This window comes from Bombina bombina, chromosome 6 (genome assembly GCF_027579735.1).
Source record: "Bombina bombina isolate aBomBom1 chromosome 6, aBomBom1.pri, whole genome shotgun sequence".
Lineage (NCBI taxonomy): Eukaryota > Metazoa > Chordata > Amphibia > Anura > Bombinatoridae > Bombina > Bombina bombina.
In genome coordinates, this window is record NC_069504.1 from 714,937,682 (window position 1) to 714,951,988 (window position 14,307).

The 14,307-nt window shown below is 36.3% G+C and overlaps 1 protein-coding gene across 3 annotated transcripts in view; it reads left to right on the forward strand.

Moving 5' to 3' along the window:
• LOC128663527 (beta-1,3-galactosyltransferase 2) overlaps window positions 1–14,307 on the forward strand; it is a 124,373-nt gene that overhangs the window by 107,056 nt on the left and 3,010 nt on the right. For 2 of the 3 annotated variants that reach the window (XM_053717899.1, XM_053717900.1), the window contains exon 2: window positions 615–3,389. The exons of the other annotated variant lie outside the window; for it this stretch is intronic. In XM_053717899.1, coding sequence (XP_053573874.1) covers window positions 650–1,654 — 1,005 coding nt within the window. In that variant the 5' untranslated portion in view covers window positions 615–649 and the 3' untranslated portion in view covers window positions 1,655–3,389. Of the gene's footprint in view, window positions 1–614; window positions 3,390–14,307 lie in introns of those variants that run through there. 3 annotated transcript variants of the gene reach the window in all.

Below are 14,307 nucleotides of genomic sequence, written 5' to 3' on the forward strand. Positions count from 1 at the left end.
GAATCTATATTAATCTATACCAGAACCTCTTTAGCTTTTGTTACACTCAGGAATTGTACATTTCCCTTTTCTTCCCATTTTAAACAACTTTCTAATTTACTTCTATTATCATATTTTCTTCGTTTTCTGCTTTTTCTATCCCTATTTGAAAAGCATAAATGTAAGCTCAGCAGTGTGCACGTGTCTGCAGCACTATATAGCAGCAGTTTTGCAACAATGTTATACATTAGCAAGAGCACTAGATGGCAGCACTATTTCCTGTCCTGTAGTGCTTCAGGCATGTGCACGCTACCTACCTAGGTATCTCTTTAATAAAGAATAACATGAGAATGAAACATTTTTGATAATAGAAGTAAATTGGAAACTTTTATTAAAAATGGTATTCTCTATCAGAATAATGAAAGAAAATGTTTGGGTTTAATGTCCCTTTATGGGTAAGAAATTGAAAAATGTCATTGTCCTTAAGGGGATATATATATATATATATATATATATATATATATATATATATATATATATATATTTATACATACACACAGCCCACACACATATTACATTTTGGATACCAGTAATTGTCTTCATCTTTAACAGCATCCTTATTATCTTTTGCACAGGAGCCGTTGTGACCTTCCCTGACATTGTTATAAACATGACTGTTTATAATTCTTGTTGCCGCTTTAAATTCTACACTTTACTTCTCATTTTTATTGTTGGACTTTTCATTCTGTTTGAAAATTATGACGTTTTGAAGAATAATTTGAATATCCCCATTGAGGAACGACAGGTGATGAAACCTAATGCAACCTTCCGCCATCCTTTAGTGCCTCCTTACCCATATCCATACAAATTCCTTATTAATCATCCAGAGAAGTGCCTGAACAGACAACCCTTCCTTGTTCTTCTGGTGATCGGAGAAAGCCATGATGTGGCAACTAGGATCGCCATTCGAGAAACATGGGGAAATGAAAGTATCTATGGAAAAATTGAAGTCACAACACTTTTCCTTGTTGGAGTCAATCCTGTTGCACCAGATGCTACGCAAAATCTACTAGAAGAGGAAAATATTATTAATGGCGACATCATACAACAAGACTTTTTAGATACCTACTATAATTTGTCACTAAAAACATTAATGGGAATGGAGTGGTTGACCAAATTCTGTCCCAATGCCAAATATGCAATAAAAATAGACAATGACATGTTTCTCAATGTTGAATTTCTCATTTACCAACTTCTTCGCCCTGAGTTGCCCACTCGTGAAAACTATTTTTCAGGTTATATTGTGGCTAACACAGGGCCTTTACGAGATAAGGTTTACAAATGGTATGTACCCAAGGAAGTCTACCCTAATGATACCTACCCACCATACTGTTCAGGGCCTGGATATGTTTTCTCTGTGGATATGGCAAAAAAGATCTATGATGTTGCACAAATGATAAGAATACTTCCCATGGAAGACTCCTTTATGGGTGTTTGCTTATATGAATTAAATATACCACCAACTAAACCTCCAAATGGAGTTTTTAATGGGCACAGGATTAATTACAATTGCTGTGCCTTTAATAAACTCATAACAGTTCACCATTATGAAAAGAATGAATTAAGAAAAATATGGCCTCACTTCTGGGGCAAGAGGTTAAACTGTTCAAGCTGAAGTAACCAATGTACCACTGATTCAAAACTATATAATAAACAAATACATGCTGCTATGGACAAAACGTAATATTCTGATGCAAGACAATGGGTTAAAGGGCTACAGGGGCAAATGTACTAAGTGATAAGTCTGTTTGTCTAGTCTATTATCTATTTATCTATGTATCTTTCTATCTATTTATCATCAATCTTTCTATATATGTATCATCTGTCTATCTTTTATCTATTTATCTATCTATTTATCTATCTTTCTATTTATTGTCTATCTATATGTTTATTTATCATCTATCTATCTGTCATTATTTTTATTTTTAAATCCAGCATTCAAACTTAGTGAATCAGGGAAAAAATTGCTTTCTCTATTTTAAGTTATTTATTCATTTAATTGTCATGCAAATTGTCACGTTAAAGGGACACTGAACCCAAATTTTTTCTTTTGTGATTCAGCTAGAGCATGACATTTTAAGCAACTTTCTAATTTATTCCTATTATCAAATTCCCTTAATTCTCTTTGAATCTTTATTTGAAATGCAAGAATGTAAGTTAAGATGCCGGCCCATTTTTGGTGAACAACCTAGGTTGTCCTTGCTGATTGGTGGATACATTCATCCACCAATCAAAAACTGCTGTCCAGAGTTCTGAACCAAGAAAAAAGCTTAGATGCCTTCTTTTTATATAAAGATAGCAAGAGAACGAAGAAACATTGATAATAGGAGTAAATTAGAAAGTTGCTTAAAATTGCATGCTCTATCTGAATCACAAAATATTTTTTTGGGGTTCAGTGTCCCTTTATCTTTCTTATTCTTAGGGCAAGTGGTGGCAATATCTATGTCAGGGTAGATGTCATGTGAAATAAACAGGTAAATAAGAAGGGAATATATTGAACAAAAAGAGGTTGAATTGTAGGTAGAGTTTATATAGATGAGGTATATGGAGAAATAGTAAGTTTATAGGTTAAAGGGATAGGAAAGCCCAAATTAAAATGATTCAGATAGAGCAAATTATTTTAAGAAACTTTTAAATTCACTTGTATTTTCAAATGTACCTTGTTCTCTTTTATACGTTGTTGAAAAAGAATAGGTACATATCATACACTAGTGGGAGCTAGCTGGCGATTGGTGCCACACATTTGTCTCTTGTGATTAACTGATTAGATGTGTTCGGTTAGCCCTCAGTAGGGCATTGCTGATATTAAGGAAATTAAGCAGATTTGATAATAAAAGTAAATTGGAAAGTTGTTTAAAATTGTATGTTCTATCTGTCCCTTTAAGGTTATATGGAGTAGTAAGAGAAGAGGCAGAAGCTGTAGTAAGAGGCAGAAGCTGTAGTAAGAGGCAGAAGCTGTAGTAAGAGGCAGAAGCTGTACTGATCAACAGGGTATATTATAGGGAATGGCTGAATTGGTCAACAGGATGACTTATGGCTTATATTGAGCAGTCAAAGAAGTTATATATGGAGATGTCATATAGATCTATATTGTATATATACTGTAAATGTCATATGGAGATATAAGAGTAGAGAACAAAATGAGTAGATGAAAATGCGTTATAGAAAACTACAAGAGAAAATGATATAAAGTGCTTATGAAGAATTATAGAAAGCATAATAAATTATCTCTTATATGATCACATGTGGAACTGACAATTGAAAATAAAGGATAATTACAATATTTATATAATGTAAAGAATGTTTTCAGTTCCAGAAGAACCATCAATAAATACTTGCCAATAAAGCAACTTACTGTATTTCAGTTACTAAAACAAATGTAGTAACATTTAAGAGATTATACACCTTTTATGGAAATCATTTGAATGGAGTTAAACACCAGAGAAATCTGCTCCGTGGAGTTAAAGTTCAAGTGTGGAATATGATGCCATATGTCTTTGTCTTTCGCACTGGATCGATTCTGAACATTGACCCATTGGGATCTTCGTTTATATTTTTTTCTTGGGTAAACTGTGAATTTTATAGGATCCGTAGTGCCGGCACTAACATTTATAGGTACCTATATCAGGATTTGACTTTTAGTAATTTATTTGTCTATTTTTTTTCTGTGAATAAATATGGTACTTAAAGGGATAGTCTAGTCAAAATAAAAATGTCATAATTCAGATAGAGCATGCAATTGTATGCACCTTTCTAATTTACTCCTATTATCAATTTGTATTTGTTCTCTTAGTATCTTTATTTGAATCTAAGCTTAGGAGCTGTCCCATTTTTTTTTTAGCACCTGGGTAGCGCTTGCTGATTGGTGTCTAAATGTAGCCACAAATCAGCAATGCTACCCAGGTGCTGAACCAAAAATGGTTGTTTTAAAAGATAGATAATCCCTTTATTACCCATTCCCCAGTTTTGCATAACCAACACAGTTATATTAATATACTTTTAACCTCTGTGATTATCTTGTATCTAAGCCTCTGCAAACTGCCCCTTTTTTCAGTTCTTTTTGACAGACTTGCAGTCTATCCAATCAGTGCCTGCTCCCAGATAACTTCTCGTGCACGAGCACAGTGTTATCTATATGAAATACGTGAACTAACACCCTCTAGTGGTGAAAAACTGTTAAAATGCAATCTGAAAGAGGTGGGCTTCAAGGTCTAAGAAATTAGCATATGAACCTCCTAGGTTAAACTTTCAACTAAGAATACCAAGAGAACAAAGCAAAATTGGTGATAAAAGTAAATTGGAAAATTGTTTAAAATGACATGCTCTATCTGAATCATGAAAGTTTATTTTGGCCTAGACTGTCCCTTTAAAGTTGCATGCTCTATCTGAATCATGAAAGTTTTATCTTGACTAGACTATTTCTTTAAGCATTCTTTAATTCCCTGTCCTATTTTTTATTGGTTTAAACACCAAATACAATTTATTTTTTCTACATAGCAGAAGATAATTATGAAAGTATACCCAGCTAGGCATGTTTCTGGCCTAACGATCTAGGACAATTCCAAGTGGTTCTAAATGGCATGATTAATCTCATTAAATGTAATAGCAATTGCCAATGCCATTAAAATGCGTTTTTCCCACTGATGTGCAAGGCATTTAGTATATCATCTTTTATCAATCAAAGCATAAGTGAAAAACAACAAAAACTTCACAAAAGGAGTTTGTGCTAATGACAAATAGAAATCCAATACAGAATAATTGCAACAGAACAGCTGTTAAAAAGTACAAAACTTTTCATAAAACAGTGACGTAGCCTAAAACACTGATGTTTATTAGAAATGTGCGCTTTGTTTCGGGCAAATTCGGAATTCGGAAGAATTTTGGCTGATTCGGAAATTCGAATGCATCTGAATTTCCGAATTGGCGCATCCTGAAAAATTCCAAAAAAATCCGAAAATGAATAATTTTTCCCCCGAATTTTCTGATCCATTATTCATATTCGGAATTTTTCATTGTTCCTAAACCACAGTTCCCCGACACTAACTCTAAGTCTATAATAAAGGTATTAACCCCTAAACCACCGTTCCCTGACATCACCAACACTAACTGAACCTATTTACCCCTAAACCGCCGTCCCGAAACATCGCCAACACAAACTAAACCTATTAACCCCTAAACCGCAGACCCAAAACATCTCCAACACAAACTAAATCTATTAACCCCTAAACCGCACCCCCCACATCGCCAACACTAACTAAACTTATTAACCCCTAAACCGCCGTTCTGAAACATCGACGACACAAACTAAACCTATTAACCCCTAAAATCCCCCCGACACAGCCGACACAAACTTAATCTTTTAACCCCTAAACCCCCCCCACATCGCCGACACAAACTAAACCTATTAACCACTAAACTGCCGTTCCGAAACATCGCCGCCACAAACGAAACATTTACGCCTAAACCCCAAACCCCCCACATTGCCGCCACTAAATAAAGCTATTAATCCCTAAACCGCACCCCCCCAACTCACCAACACTAACTAAACCTATTAACCTCTAAACCGCCGTTCCAAAACATTGGCAACACTAATTAAAGCTATTAAACCCTAAACCGCCGTTCCCAAACATCGCCAATACTAACTAAACCTATTAACCCCTAAACCGCCGTTCCAAAACATCGCAGACACAAACTAAACCTTTACCCCTAAACCGCAAACCCCTCCACATCGCCTCAACTAAATAAAGCTATTAACCCCTAAACCGCACCCCCCAACTTGCCAACACTAACTAAACCTATTAACCTCTAAACCACCATTCCAAAACATCGCCGACACGAACTAAACCTATTAACCCCTAAACCGCACCCCCCCACATCGCCGACACCAACTAAACCTATTAACCCCTAAACCGCACCCCCCACTTCGCCAACACTAACTAAACCTATTAACCCCTAAACCGCCATTCCGAAACATCGCCGACACAAACTAAACCTTTACCCCAAAACCGCAAACCCCCCTACATCGCTGCCACTAAATAAAGCAATTAACCCCTAAACCGCACCCCCAACTCACCAACACTAACTAAACCTATTAACCTCTAAACCGCCATTCCAAAACATCGCCGACACTAACTAAAGCTATTAACCCCTAAACCGCCGTTTCCAAACATTGCTAATACTAACTAAACATATTAACCCCTAAACCTCCGGCCCCCACATATCAACAACCTAAATTAAACTATATTAACCCCTAAACCTAACACCCCTAACTTTAAACCTAACCCTAATGCTAACACCCCCTAACTTTAACATAATTCAAATATAACTAAATTAAAGGGATATTAAACCCAAATATTTTCTTTAATGATTCAGATAGAGCATACAATTTTAAATAAATTTCAAATTTACTTCTATTATCTAATTTGTTTCATTCTCTTGGTATCATTTGTTGAAGGAGCAGCAATGCACTACTGGTTTCTAACTGAACACATTGGTGAGCCAATGACAATCAGTATATATATATATATATATATATATATATATGCCGCTACCAATCAGGTAGGTTCTTTGCTGCTTCTGAGCTTACCTAGATAAACCTTTCAGCAAAGGATAACAAGAGAAGGAAGCATATTAAATAATAGAAGTAGATTGGAAAGTTGTTTAAAATTGTATTCTCTATCTGAATTAGACATGTGCGCGCTCGAAAAAAAAATTTCGGTTCGTTTCGTTTTGATTTTTTTTTTTTTTCGGTTCGATACAGTCCAATTAATTTGGTATGCGTAATTTATTTGTTTCGGTTCCGTTCGTAATTTAGTTAATTCGTTCATTCGGATTCATTCGAAACCGTGATTCAAATTTCGGACCGATTACTAATTGCGGACCGATTCGTAATATCGGACTGATTCGTAATTTCGGACTGAATTTAATTTCGGACTGAATCGTAATTTATGACCGTTTTTTTTCCGTTCAATCATTATTTCGTAAGTGATTCGGTTCGATTATTTTGGATACATTTTGATTTCTTTTTTCAAATCGATTAGATATTATTTAATCATATCAATATTATTCATAAATGAAATGTATTGTATTCCACTTTTAAATGACTGTAATATATTAATAATAAATACATTTAATATGTCATTTAAACACTTATCATTATATTTATAATTATTTAGACTGTGCAGTGTGCACTGTCCAGCCAATCAGGCAGCCTGGTTTACAATTATGCTTGCATCACTCCTGCACACTATAGCCACACCCATGTAACTAATATATCTTTGTTAATTTTTGTGAGTTGAAGTCAAAGAGCAGTGGAGAATGAGATTTGAGAATGTCTGTTAGAGAAATTGGGAATGTTCATGGAGGTGATAGGGACAGTAGAGTTAGTACTCGGGAGAGGTAGTGATATTAGAGAGAGTGGAAGTAGGGATAGGGACCGTGGAGCTAGGGAGAGTAGTAATAATAATAGGGATAGTGATAGAGTTAGGGATAGGCATAGGATTCGTCATAGGCACCCTGTACATAGGGAGAGGGACCTTGGTACAAGGGAGAGGGTAGGTAGGGACAAGGAGAGGCTTGGTGGAGTAAAAAGGCACACCAGTGCCAAAAAACAATTTAAGAGGAGGAGGCCACTTACAACCTCTGAGGAGTCGGACTCTAGTGCTGCTGAACAGCAGCGTGCCACTTCACCAAGGCATAGAGGGCCAACCTTTACGCCAGAAGAAAATGTGTCCCTTGTGTCTGCAGTGTTGAAAGTCCGGCACATCTTGTTTTCCTCCAGTGTTTTGTCCTCTGCAAAGCAAGCGGCATGGAACACAGTTTGTGATGCTGTCTTTGCAGTTGGAGCAGTGGACCGGACAGCCGCCTGTATCAAGCACCGGTAAGTTTCAAAAACAATTTTGCTTCATAACTTTTCCGGCGAGCCTCAGGGGCATGAAGCTCTGTACGGAGCTTGGTAAATTAACCCCTTGGTAACTATCTTTATTTGAAAAATAATGAATGTAAGCCTATGAGCCAGCCCATCCTTGGGTCAGTACCTGGGTAGTGCTTGATGATTGTTGGCTAAATGTTGCCACCAATCAGCAATCGCTATCCAAGATGCTGAACCAAACATTGTTCCATTTCGTAAGCTTTACATTCCTGCTTTTTCAAATCAAGATCCAAGGAGACTGAAGAAAAAAAGATAATAGGAGTAAATTTGAAATGTTCTTAAAATTGCATGCTCTATCTGAATCGTGAAAGAAAAAAATTGGTTTCAGTGTGCCTTTAAATATTCATTAATAATTTTTTTTTATACTTTTCAATTTAAGTATATTATCAAATTCACTTTGAGCAGTGCCGTCCTCAAGCTTTTCTCACACAGTTTCCTCTACTCTCCACTACACATTCAGTGTTGGTTGTAATATTTTTTAAGTCCAGGTATGTTTTTCTCATGCTGCAGTCAGTCTCACTCTCTAGTATGCTATGCGCATGACTGCATCAGCCAAACATACCTGTCCTTATAATATAAATATCTTATTGTTAAAGGACTGCTCATGCAGTTTAATAAATAACATAATTAAGAAGTGGCTAATAAAAATACAATGCAATTCTAACACTTCATTAAAATGTATAGAATTATTTTTATACCAATTTTTTGTTTATGGTCCCCTGTATATGTGACAGATATTATCCAATCACAGATTATATGTATACCCTGTGAGCTTCTGCACATGCTCAGGAAGTTATTACATAAAAAGACTGTAAATTTATATAAATGAAGTAAATTATAAAATTTATATACTTAAAAGGACATGAACCAATATGCTTCTTCCACGATTCATATAGATAATTCAATTTTAATTAAATAACTCTCAAAATAACTTATATTATTTAATTATCTTCCTTCTCTTGTTATCATTTATTGAAATGTTTTTCTAGGCAAGCTTTGGAGCAGCAGAGAAGCTATTTTCTCGCTGTTGATGATTGGTGGCTGCATATACATATATTTCAATTTTGATTGGCTCACCCAGGTGTTTTGTTAGAAACCATTCGTGCATTGCTGCTCCTTCAATAAATGATACAAAGATAATGAAATAAATTAGAAAATAGAAGTAAATAGAAATTTTTTTGAAAATGATATCCTCCTCTAACTGAATCATGAAAAATATTTGGTTTTCTTTTCATGTCCCTTTACATTTCCAATTATTTGATCTATCTGATTCAGAATCATAAAACTTTATTTTGACTTTATAGTCCATTTCAATGTATACCAGATAAGCAAACACTGTACTAACTTTAAAAAAATATATATTTATTTGTTACATACCTAAATTTTACATGCATATAAAACAACAATTATAACCTGTGAATTTATATATATATATATATATATATATATATATATATATATATATATATATTAATCTATCCATCTCTATAATATAACTTTTGAAAATTCTAAAAATCCGGGGTACAGGTAAGGCACTGTCAGTCATTTCCAATAGCTCCGCTGGTATTCTTTTGATGTTAATAATCAAATAAAGTCATAGTTTTTCAATGTTTTTTTTTATTATTTTCTAACCAAAAATATGTTTTTATTTGATTTATAGGTATTATGATTGCAGTCAAAGATTGGTCAAAAGGAAAATGTCAATGATGCACTCCACATCAAAGAGTGTACGTTTCCACAGTTGGGAGAAGGAGGTGCGGGACAAACTTCTTCCAGAGGCTGTTGTCACTGGTGTCCGTAGCGCAAGTAGGAGAGACAAATCTGTCAGGCAAAAGAGAGCTGCTGAGTAAAATTAAATATATGATTACTTTGATTACTTTGCATTGGTGGGGAAATAAAAAAATAAATACAAGGGAATAAAGTGGAAGACAAGACAATCAATTTATCCTTTAGGTATTACAATTTACTATTCTATATTTTTTTTTAAAAACAAATAAAGAAAGACCCATATCTGTAAGGCAAAAATCATGTATGACGGGAGTTGCATTCTAGCATACATAGTTACATAAACATATGTCATAACTCAACTTCCATCATCCACATACATTTCTTGTGTATGTGAATTGTGTATGTGAAAGATGGAAGATGCATTCATCTGGCATAGTTGTATATGACAGAATCAAAATCACACTTTTATATAAGGCCGGTGAGGTAGCTCGATTGGCAAAATGCCCTGACTACAAAAGCCTGTTCAAAGATACAAAAAGTTCAAATCCCAGCAGGGCCAATTCAGCCCTTAATCCTTCTGATGTCGCTCAAATGAGTACCATTAAATTTATTAATAATAACAACTATAACTATTCTCCACACAAAACAACAAGGGCACTATTAAGGTAAACTTCTCACTTATCTTAGTTTTTATAGATACTTATTAAGTTAGTATCATTATACATTTATATTGTGAAAAGTGGTGCTAGCATTAGTTATTTGAACATTCACAAACCATTTGGGATATAGAATCCCTGAAAGAAAAATGCTTGGGTAGCACTCTGTGCCCAGACTGTATTGGTAGAGACAGGGCAATTTAAAATATAACTTTTATTTTCTTGATTAAAAAAATGGGTGAACACAAAACATTTAAAATTTTACTCTATCGTGAAAAGCTAGTCAAATATGTGAGATCTGTTATAATTAATGTATTATCAGTTCTCACTGTGTCATTAATACCATTAGTTTGGGTTAGATCGTATCGAGGTTGTAGTGTGATTATAATGCACTATTATTGATTTGTTGTCTGTCACACTATAGTCCTGGTGATTCAGTTCTGGTTCTCCCAGTTAAATCACCCAATGGGTAATACAGCTACCGATTGAATTTATGGTGTGTGCTGATTAGTACTGTTGTACATGAATTCTGTGTTGGTTTATTAGAGATGGAGTCCATAAAATTGCCCTGTCTCTACCAATACAGTCTGGGCACAGAGTGCTACCCAAGCATTTTTCTTTCAGGGATTCTATATCCCAAATGGTTTGTGAACTATAACTATTCACCTGCCGATTTGGTTAATTTCGAGAGCGGGCGCTGAATATGTGCTTCACGAGTTTGAGTCCCACTGTGAGAAAGGCGCTATATAAATACTAGTTATTATATATATATCATCCTTCTCCCTCACCATGGCCCTTCTTTTGTGTTTCCCTTACTCCCCTATGCCCCTTAATTTGTTGTTCCCCTATATCCTTTTTCCTCATGTCACCTTTCTTCTCTTTCCCTCCCAAGGACCTTTATTTTGCCTTTCCCTGCCTCACCAATACCTGAATTTTAGACGCTGTGGCCTTTGCATCCTTTTTTCTGTAATGTGACTTCAATGATTTAAAATATCAAAAATTGACCATCACATTTAAATGCATATTATGTTGACAACATTTTATATATATATTTCACTACCTGGCCTGTATAGGTTTGTTTGAAATTATGATTCATTCATCAGTAATAACTATTGTTCACTAATACACGTGTTAGACTTACCTGTCTCTTATCCTTGATGTTTTCCAGATCACCAAAAATACTCTGCAGGGCGATCAGCCCCAAGCACGTCTCAGCCTAGTTCTGATAAGTACCTAAATAAGGAATACAAACATACGGCTAGATTTAGAGTTGGGCGGTAGCCGTCAAAACCAGCGTTAGAGGCACCTAACGATGTTTTTTACCGCCCTCGGGTATTTGGAGTCAGTCAGGAAAGGGTCTAACGCTCACTTTCCAGCCGCAACTTTTCCATACCGCAGATCCCCCTATGCCATTTGCGTATCCTATGTTTTCAATGGGATCTTTCTAACGCTGGTATTTAGAGTCGTGGTTGAAGTGAGCGTTAGAAATCTAACGACAAAACTCCAGCCGCAGAAAAAAACAGGAGTTAAGAGCTTTCTGGGCTAACGCCGGTTCATAAAGCTCTTAACTACTGTGCTCTAAAGTACACTAACACCCATAAACTACCTATGTACCCCTAAACCGAGGCCCCCCCCCACACCGCCGCCACTCTATTAAATTTTTTTAACCCCTAATCTGCCGCTCCGTACACCGCCGCCAGCTACATTATCCCTATGTACCCCTAATCTGCTGCCCCTAACATCGCCGACACCTACATAATATTTATTAACCCCTAATCTGCCCCCCCAACGTCGCCGCTACCTTACCTACACTTATTAACCCCTAATCTGCCGACCGAACCGCACCGCTACTATAATAAATGTATTAACCCCTAATCCGCCTCACTCCCGCCTCAATAACCCTATAAAAAATAGTATTAACCCCTAATCTGCCCTCCCTAACATCGCCGACACCTAACTTCAAACATTAACCCCTAATCTGCCGACCGGAGCTCACCGCTATTCTAATAAATTTTTTAACCCCTAAAGCTAAGTCTAACCCTAACCCTAACACCCCCCTAAGTTAAATATAATTTAAATCTAACGAAATAAATTAACTCTTATTATATAAATTATTCCTATTTAAAGCTAAATACTTACCTGTAAAATAAACCCTTATATAGCTGCGATATAAATTATAATTATATTGTAGCTATTTTAGGATTAATATTTATTTTACAGGTAACTTTGTATTTATTTTAACCAGGTAAAATAGCTATTAAATAGTTAATAACTATTTCATAGTTACCTAGTTAAAATAATTACAAAATTACCTGTAAAATAAATCCTAACCTAAGTTACAATTAAACCTAACACTACACTATCAATAAATTAATTAAATAAACTACCTACAATTATCTACAATTAAACCTAACCCTACACTATCAATAAATTAATTACATGAAATACCTACAAATAAATACAATTAAATAAACTAACTAAAGTACAAAAAATAAAAAAGAACTAAGTTACAAAAAATAAAAAAATATTTACAAACATTAGAAAAATATTACAACAATTTTAAACTAATTACACCTACTCGAAGCCCCCTAATAAAATAACAAAGACCCCCAAAATAAAAAATTGCCCTACCCTATTCTAAATTAAAAAAGTTCAAAGCTCTTTTACCTTACCAGCCCTGAAAAGGGCCATTTGCGGGGCATGCCCCAAAGAATTCAGCTCTTTTGCCTGTAAAAAAAAACATACAATACCCCGCCCCCAACATTACAACCCACCACCCACATACCCCTAATCTAACCCAAACCCCCCTTAAATAAACCTAACACTAAGCCCCTGAAGATCTTCCTACCTTATCTTCACCATGCCAGGTTCACCGATCCGTCCTCGGAAGTCTTGATCCAAGCCTCCGAAGTGTTGATCCAAGCCCAAGTGGGGGGGCTGAAGAGTGACGTCCATCCTCTGGCTGAAGTCTTGATCCAAGCGGGCAGAAGAGGACATCCGGACTGGCAAACATCTTCTTCCAAGCCACATCTTCTATGTTCTTCAATCCGATGACCACCGGCTGATCTTCAAGACCTCCAGCGTGGATCCATCCATCTTCACCGACGACTTCCCGACGAATGACGGTTCCTTTAAGGGAAGTCATCCAAGATGGCGTCCCTCGAATTCCGATTGGCTGATAGGATTCTATTAGCCAATCGGAATTAAGGTAGGAAAATTTGGATTGGCTGATGGAATCAGCCAATCAGATTCAAGTTCAATCCGATTGGCTGATCCAATCAGCCAATCAGATTGAGCTTGCATTCTATTGGCTGTTCCGATCAGCCAATAGAATGTGAGCTCAATCTGATTGGCTGATTGGATCAGCCAATCGGATTGAACTGGAATCTGATCGGCTGATTCCATCAGCCAATCAGAATATTCCTACCTTAATTCTGATTGGCTGATAGAATCCTATCAGCCAATCGGAATTCGAGGGACGCCATCTTGGATGACGTCATTTAAAGGAACCGTCATTCGGCGAGTAGGCGTCGCTTGAAGAGGTTGGATCCGCGTTGGCTGGGAAGAAGATGGCTCCGCTCCGGAAGAAAGAAGATTGAAGATGCGGCTTGATAGAAGACTTCATCCCGATGATGGACTTCCGACTTCAGCCCGATGATGGAGTTCTTCAGCCGCCGCTTGGATCAAGACATCGGAGGAGCTCTTCTGGATCGATCGGTGAACCTGGCATGGTGAAGATAAGGTAGGAAGATCTTCAGGGGCTTAGTGTTAGGTTTATTTAAGGGGGGTTTGGGTTAGATTAGGGGTATGTGGGTGGTGGGTTGTAATGTTGGGGGGGAGTATTGTAAGTGTTTTTTTTACAGGCAAAAGAGCTAAATTCTTTGGGGCATGCCCTGCAAAGGGCCCTTTTCAGGGCTCATAAGGTAAAAGAGCTTTGAACTTTTTTAATTTAGA